Source organism: Conger conger, chromosome 10 (assembly GCF_963514075.1).
Source record: "Conger conger chromosome 10, fConCon1.1, whole genome shotgun sequence".
Lineage (NCBI taxonomy): Eukaryota > Metazoa > Chordata > Actinopteri > Anguilliformes > Congridae > Conger > Conger conger.
In genome coordinates, this window is record NC_083769.1 from 8,205,542 (window position 1) to 8,214,261 (window position 8,720).

Below are 8,720 nucleotides of genomic sequence, written 5' to 3' on the forward strand. Positions count from 1 at the left end.
TGTAAGCAGGGACTAAATGTTCCTTCTGTTGGGTTGACCTTGGCAAAATGTTTTTCAATTTTACAAGTAAAGTACAGTGCCTTTCCATACCTCGCCCAGAATAATTTTCTACCTATTGAATGTCCACATGTTCTCTTTTTCTGTTAACGTGTCCCAATTTTAATGGATTATTTGGTGATATAAAGTCAAGGTTTTTTATGGTGTTATGTTTCTCTTCAGGTTTTAGTAACGTATGTTGCCGCGGTATGATTTGACATAACCAGAGCCGGAGAAGCTCTGAACATAACGATATTGTACCAGTAATATCGTCGGGTGGGTTGGAGTTCTTGCGCAGAAGCAGTTCATATGACATCAGCCTAGCCCCTCCTTCTCTTCAGCGAAAGCGACAGGAAAATGGAGGAATATGCACGAGAACCATGGTATGTCATTTTCGAAAATGTTATTTTTCCTCTCTCCGGTGTATTGGTGTGTCCGTTAAAAAAATGTTTATAAGCTGTGCTTATTTAGAACTGTAAACGAATAAATAGAGTGACAGAAAAATAAGGATTCAATTTCATACGTCTTACACGAGCCAGTCAGTCAGTATCTAGCTAACGTTAGCTACCGAGCTAGCTAGCCAGTGGTGCCCTTGGTAACGCCGGTACAGCGAGGTGACCTTGTTGCTTCCTGTTAATTTCATTTTGGTTTGCTAACATTCGCTGTGTATCTAATTTTAATAAGATTGGTACATTTAAACCCTTTTCAGTGAAAAACAATGTAATAATTCATCCGCTGTTGGTTTGGTGGCTACAGCTTAGCATGGTAGCTTGCTGTAGCGTTACGTCATATATTGACCAACCTCACTGACGTAGGTCTAAAACTAGGGAGGGCAAAGTGGAGCTTTAGAATGTAGACCGCTGTGTGTGCACGTGAGCTCGCCAATAGGTTTCTCACAGAAAACGTAATTTGTCCACTTTTTTACTTCACAGTAGAGGTGATCAAACTTACAATAACTAAGTGCTAGTGTGTTCTAAGCCTTTACTGGTCCCTGTACGATGTTAGCATGATGTAGCTAGCATACGCGAATAGCACAAAGCCATACAATTTGCTTTTTAACGGCACTTGGTCATTCGAACGATATAAATAAAAGCATTCGATTAAGTTCGACGGCACCGGAATTTTCTGTCGTACCGTCCATAAATGGCAAAAGTCCCACCATAGGATTTATTTAAATCTTTAAAAGTTATACATTTTCTGAATCGTCATTAATTCATCTTGTTTCTATCAGTGATTCGGCGTGATCGGACAGTTCTGTAGCTATGTAAATGACGTCAGAAGGATACAGCACTGTTATTTGCTACCTAAACTTTGACGCACGCTCGAGAGCGTTAACCTGATTGAAGTCTGACATGTCTATTGTCAAAATCCATTGAAACTATGAAAAAGTAACCAGGGACTTTAGACTTATAAGGCTGGACATACCGAGTACCCAGCAAAAATATTGACCTGGCTCCAGTCACACTTTTGACAGTTCGAACTGCCACCAACTGCCATGTATGAGCGCGTGAAGTAAACCAGCAAAAGCTATTGTTGTGTCACCATTTTCGAGCTCCATATACGTAAAGAATGGAATGGCAGTGAAATCTGCCTGTTTTTCGGTGCCGTCGGGGTCCAGCATTTAACATTGATGGAATGCTGGTAAAATGAGCGCTTAAAAGCCACAAAAACAGTCATTTTGTCACATTAAAATTCAACCTAAGCAGAATTATTGTCCACCACACGTTAATTTAAGGTTAAACTGAGATAATAATCATAATATTCATGTTGATTTCCGGAAATAAATTTTTCGGTTGTCCTCCCTACTAAAACCGGTATCGTCTGTAAACATCAGTGCTGTTAACGAATGGGGCTGTCTATGTGGTAAATGTGCAAATCAATGATTTGCCTCAGAATCTCGCTGTGGAGTTTGCTTTGACATAGTTAGCTCGCTGTTTGGCTATCAGAGGGTCATATCCAGGGTAGCCTAATATGCAGCGGTCAGCTGGCTCGCTAACCAGAAAATGTTAACTCTAATTATTTACTAACTTACTATAATGTTACCTGAATTTATTGTACAACAGCGAGGTTAGAATCTTTTACGAGGCTTATCGCAGAATGCATATAACTCAGTGTGGAGTTAATATTTTGTGTCGTTTCGTACAAATGAATTCTGAATCAATTTATGTAGCGTCACACATTACACACCAGTCACTGCTGGGAATCGTTGTCATTGTCGAAACACGAACCCATCATATTTGTTCGTGTTTCGACATATGTTATTGCTTTATTACGTAGCTAATATCCATTTATGTTAGGATATACTTTGTCATATGCGAACCAATGCTGGGAAATAGGTTCCGCAGTCTGAAATGGGTGCGGGGGATTGCGCTTTCTCCGGCGAACGTCGCACTTCAAATGGCGTGAACTAAACCTCACGTAGGTTTGCTTGCGGAGTCGTTGTGTTTTCGTGAATTGCTGAACCCTCCGGTTTGTGTCTGCAGTCCGTGGAGAATTGTGGACGACTGCGGAGGGGCTTTCACCATGGGTGCCATCGGAGGTGGGATTTTCCAGGCTGTGAAAGGCTTTAGAAACTCGCCAGCAGTAAGTGTTTCCTGCCGGGCAGGGTTAATGCCAATTTGCACCTGCAGGATTGCTTGAAGCTCCTACTGCCAAACTGATAGAGTACATGACCCAGTTAATGACAAAATTACGTTTTGTCCGAGCTCACCCCTTACGAAAATGTGCCTTACGAAAATGTGGCTTGACATGTCATAAATAATTGAAATTGAATTGAAAATTTAATTTTTGAACGACTACAACTACAGTACAGTGTTTAATCTGTCTGCTGTGAATTTAGAAGATGTGTAGACTAGCCCAAAATATATTTTTTGTTACAAACTATTCCTGCTTACTTTTAATATTTTAAAAACAAAATATCCTGTTACAAAGATTTGTTTCTTGTACAGTAGACCTTAGTCCCCCCAACTGTCTGGACCCAAAATGTGGGAATCTCTGCTTTTGAGCGTTGTGCGCCTAAAATGTATTTTGACACACTTGTATGTCTGTGTTGTTGCTCATCAGGGGATGAACCATAGATTGCGCGGGAGCATGACGGCTGTCAAGATCAAGGCCCCTCAGCTTGGAGGTATGTGTGCATGGAAACCAAGGGGCGGGAATTATACACCCTCAAAATAGCCTTCTCAGTCGAGTCCCATTATGACATGAAAGGCCTGTGTTAGGGCCACTCTATTGCTGTTTGCCTCACTGTGGATGAAAGGGAATATTATGTCAGAATGTTCTGTATAGTCTTAACTAGGTCTGATTAATTTTCCTAGGGGCAGCTGAAATGGGGTATTCGCTACACAGCAGTGCCACAGATAGCTGACAAACCCTCTCCCTTCTTTGACTAAGATTTCTGAAGTGACGGATATCACCTCATCTCAATAAATCTAAGGCAGGGGTGCACAACAAGGGCCGATCCATTTCAGGTTCATAAGTTCATAATTACTGAATTAGCTCAGTCATATCTTGATCTGACATTTGTAAAAGCACCAGCTACAGCCCCAGACTGCAGGTGCATCCTAAAGATCCGTACAGGAATGAACCAGTGTAGTTTATAGTATAGAGCGCTCAGAAAACTAAGGTAACTGGTTCCAACAAATACCAGCACAGGACCAGACCGGTCCTCCAGGACCCAGAGTTGTGCACCTCAGACCGAAGGACTCTAAACAGAGTAAGAACAGTGAAAACCACTAGTCTCGAACTCCAGTCCTTGGGTGCCGCAGAGTCTGCTGGTTTAACTCCAGTCCTGGAGGGCCGCAGTGTCTGCTGGTTTAACTCCAGTCCTGGAGGGCCGCAGTGTCTGCTGGTTTAACTCCAGTCCTGGAGGGCCGCAGTGTCTGCTGGCTTAACTCCAGTCCTGGAGGGCATCATTGGCACTAGGCTCCAGGCTGCTATATCGTTCTGTTCTTTTGCACCACGATGTATGGCTGCTTCCATGATCAGCTGGAGCAGAGTGCTTGCGGCCGAGACGGGTTGGGTTGGGGCGGAGGAGGAGTTTTTTTGACCGGTCGCTCCCCCCCCCAGGCAGCTTCGCGATGTGGGGAGGCCTGTTCTCCCTGATCGACTGCGGGCTGGTGAAGGTGCGTGGGAAGGAGGACCCCTGGAACTCCATCACCAGCGGAGCCATGACCGGCGCCATCCTCGCTGCCAGAAGTGAGTCCCGATCCCCCGGAAACCCACAGGGCGGGGCAGCGCTCGTCTGTGTTCGGTTGTCATGCGCGCAGACGCTCTAAAAATGTTTAAAGGTACCATAGGTAATTTTGGACTTCTCACGGTCGAGAGAGATATTGCAGCAACGAACACCCTCAAACCACAACCCTGTTTATCTCTCCGCCTTCTCTGTGAATGCGCTGACGTTGAATCGCCATTGGCTGTCACAATTAGAACCAATTTTCAACCAATTTTCAAGCTTGAATTATTGTACAGTTATACAATGTTTTGGTACAGAGTGTCAGCCCGTCAGACTGCATATTTTGAAACCCGAATTTAAGGACTACAAACACAGGCAGAGGGCGAGTCAACATGTCAGTGAGCCTTTTTCAATGATAGGAAGGGATTTACAATAGTCTTGTAACAATGTTTTAACACAAAAATCTTACCTATTGTACCTTTAACCCATTCAGTCCCGTATTGCACTCAAGCGTAACTACAGTAAAAGCCATAGACTGCCATCTGGCACTCTCAAACTTATACCTTTCCAAACAATCAAAATTACTGCTATACTGTTGTTTTGAGCCCCTATTAAGACCATTCAAACTTGACTTTCTCCATTTTCCCAGCCACAGCCGAAGCCCCCTTGGTATTTGGGTGGAGCCATTTCATATTGGGCTTGGGGCTGAAAGAGTTAACTGGCTCATAGTTTGTTAAATTGGACATTTTGATAACGTTTATCTGCAGCAGCTTGCGATTCCACATGCGTGTGTCCTTGGTGATTCACTGTGGGCAGATATGAGTGAAATACAGTTTATGTGTAGAGCGCTTTTGGAACAATTTAATTGGCTGGAACAAAATGGGGTTCATCACCCCGGCTGTAGTCCCTGTTTGTAGGTACCTGTTTTCTTAGAGGGGAGGTTTTTGCTTTGCCTCACAGACTTCAGTGGAAAAATGAAGCCTATTTTACATCCTGACCAGGCCTTGTTTGATGAGACACAGCTAAATGTGTCCGTGTGCCTTGTAGCAGCTGGGCTCCAGCTCTGATCTTTGAACTCCCCTCCTGGGTCGATTAGACGTCGCGATAGCCCTTCCCCTTAGCCAGGGCTATATTTAGCGTATATTTGCACACGCACTCAAGAACTAAACCACAAGCTTCCAGAAAGATTGGATGCACAGTGTGGGTACGTTTTCTTTTGTTCACTTGTGTGCAGTTTCCAGGGTGAAAATAATGCACACATTATTATTTATAATAATAATAATAATAGTAATACTAGAAATAATAATAATCGTAATACAGGTCTATTATAGAGAGGAACCAAGGGAAACCAAACATGCCCTAGACTAATGTCTCGAGTTGTAGTAATGTAGTGTAATTCAGGCTTAGTCATGATCTGTGCCGGCTCACATAGGTCCACAGTGTAATATCAGTGGCTAATATAATGCGAAAAAGTCAAAGCTATGGTATAATAGTATAGAATTATTCTGCTAATAAAAATAACAATAGAAATCACTTCACGGGAAAAATAAATATTGAAAATAAGTATCGGCCGACACTAGTTCCGTGTTCGTCTTCGTCTTGTTTTTAATAACGGACGTTTTGGAGTCCTTTTTATGAGCTGATCACCTTGGAAACAAACTCATCACTCACTTGTCCGGACATCAAAATGAATAGTTAGCTAGCGTTTTGCCAAATGCATAACTTCCTCAGATGTACTCGACATTGCCACAGCGGGCAAACTGCAAGGGGAACAAAGGCTCTGTATCATAGACTTCAGTGGAATAAGCAAAGCTGTTGCCCTGGTAACCAAGACGCCAGTGCAAGACTTTAAATACTACAAGTCCCACAATCCCCCGTGGTACTCGGTTGCCGTCCGGGAAGTGGCCGAACGGTCTGTGGAAATGACGCGGCGTGCCTTTAAGAGCGCAGAGCAGGGTGTAAGGTGGGCGTGTTCTCCGCAGATGGGCCCGTTGCCATGGTGGGCTCGGCGGCGATGGGCGGAATCCTGCTGGCGCTGATCGAGGGTGCAGGCATCCTGCTCACCAGATTCGCCTCCTCACAGTTCCCCACCGGTGAGTGTGTGTTTCTCCTTTCGCACCATTCTTTGCAAACTCTAGAGACTAGTGTGTGTGTGAAAATCCCAGGAGAACAGCAGTTTCTGACATACTCAAACCCCCCTGTCTGCCACCAACAATCATTCCACAGTCAAAGTCACTGAGATCACATTTTTACCCCATTCTGATGGTTGATGTGAACATTAACTAAGCTCCTGACCCATATCTACATGACTGTTTGCATTGCACTGCTGCCACACAATTGGCTGATTAGGTAATGGCATTAGTAAGTAGGTGTGATAAAGTAAAAATGTTACTAATAAAGTGCTTGGTGAGTGTAGCTTTCCTCTTTTTTTCCTGAGTTTGAAAGTGTGTGAGCGTGTAGTGAGTGTGCAGTGTGCAGCGTGCAGACACAGAGTCCAGCTGTCAGTGTTGTGACTAGCGGCCGTTGTCACCTCTCTTTCAGGGGCCCAGTTTGCAGAGGAGCCCGCCCCGATGCCGGCCCCCCCCTTCGGAGAATACAGGCAGTATCAGTGAGGGAGGGGCCGCCCTCACCCACCCCTAGGCCTTTTAAAATACCTCCACAGATCTGACTCGAAAGAAAATTCTGGAACTTCTTCAGAAGGAACTGTGCAGTGCATCCCAACTTCAAGGATTTCATTTTTTTACTGATTGTTTTTTTTTTTTCCTGAACCATCATTGCCATCTGCCTGTTAAAAAGCCTCATCTGTTGCATGTTCCCCACGATCAGTGTGTGAATGTTGGTGGTCAGCACCGGAATGGAAATGTCGTCAGGGCCCATGCAGTTGGGTGGCATAGAGGGGGTTATATTGGGATTTAGGAGACAATGGAACTCTAGTCTTTAACATGCTTCAGTGTCCTGGTGGCATTATTTCAGCTGTCAGCAGGCTGACTTCCGCTTTTACGTATTCTGGAAACGTACGGCTAACCGTTTTTTTAAATCGGTAGCTGTGCGAGATGGCTTTGGAGTTCCGTTGCGTCCTCCCTGCTCAATATCACCATTGTACACAGAGATGTGTGGCCCACTTGGATTCCCCGGAGGTCCGCTTACAAAGTAGCCTGTTGACTAGTAGCACGCCTGAGTCACATGACTTGGTCCTGACCAGTGGACAAGCTGGAGAGGTAAACTAGCCTCACACCGATAGGGACTCCAGAGCCTAGCTGGCCTTAACCCCATGGCACACCCACCTTCTGCTAATGTGTGTAAATATTGTGTGTGTGTGTGTGTGTGTGTGTGTGTGTGTGTGAGAGAGAGAAAAGGCTGTTCACGGAGGTTCAGTTTGTACAGCAATGGAGAGCTGCCACGTCAACACCTGTACTGCACGTTCCCCCTGACCGTGACCCTGGACCCCAACACCCCGCCGTGAAGAAAGCAGACCGCTCCAGATCATTTATTTATTCTCGTCTCCGTTACTCTCTGTAACGAAGGCCGTCCGTTGGGTGCACTGCGAGGACCGTGAATGACACCAGGACTGTGATCGTGCGCAGGGATGGATCAGTACGACTGAGGACCGCGGCAGTGTACAGCGCAGACCTGCAGTACGAGCTCGGCCGCGACGGGGCTGCTTTCACTGTCGGTTCATGCCACACACAAGATCTGTATGACAGATTGGACAACATTAACAATAAAGTCAAACGAGAGGCACGATGATTCCCTTGCTCTGTTGTGCGTTATTTACGTGTGTGCGTTTAGCAGGCGCTCTTATCCTGAGTGGCTTTCGCAGTTGAAGGTTTTTGTATGCAGTCGACTTGCATATGTGCATATTTATTGAAGAAATTCAGGCGCAGTGCCTCGATTAAGGGTACGTCACCCAGACCTGGGTCGAATATGCTGAGTTTTGCTGAGCTTGTCTGCTCTATTTGAACCTATGGAATACTCTCAAAAAGTACAAACCCTGCTGTCTGGTCCTCTTGGTTGGCTCAACTGTACCAGACAAGATCTAGTTCTAGTTCTAATCTAGTTCTCTTGCCATCATATTACCCTATCACCGACAGTGCGATGTCATATGAAGAGTGCTTTAATGTACTACTAGTAATGTACATCAATAACCCCCATGCAATGTTAAATGGTGTCTTGGCAATGTTTGTACTTTTTTATTGTGGCACAATGTGATCTCGGTATATGTACTCAGTGGAAGGGAGATTGGCACACCAGAGGAGGGCTAGCCTTTGGAAAATTGCTCATGAAGTTAAAAACAGAACTTGATAAAATCTTTTGTTTATAGAAAAAAACTACTGCATACACACGGTCGACCAAACTGAAACGCCCACAGCCACTTTCCCCTTTGTGTGTTAATTTAGGTTATGGTGTTTTATGGTTCTAGATTTCTGTTCTTTGGGCTAGTTGTGGATATAGTCTGTGGATTTAGCACTTGTATTTTAGTTCTGTGATAGCATAGTTAATTCGCTCTAGC

At 44.7% G+C, this 8,720-nt stretch overlaps 1 protein-coding gene across 1 annotated transcript; it reads left to right on the top strand.

Annotated features, from left to right (window-relative positions):
• The first annotated feature begins 341 nt into the window (after positions 1-341).
• Positions 342-7,957, top strand: timm17a (translocase of inner mitochondrial membrane 17 homolog A (yeast)). Its single transcript, XM_061256989.1, has 6 exons — positions 342-419; positions 2,520-2,619; positions 3,100-3,163; positions 4,105-4,233; positions 6,193-6,303; positions 6,752-7,957. The coding sequence occupies exons 1-6, from the start codon at positions 394-396 to the stop codon at positions 6,820-6,822; spliced, it is 501 nt and encodes a 166-aa protein (XP_061112973.1). The 5' UTR covers positions 342-393; the 3' UTR covers positions 6,823-7,957.
• Positions 7,958-8,720: the final 763 nt, after the last annotated feature.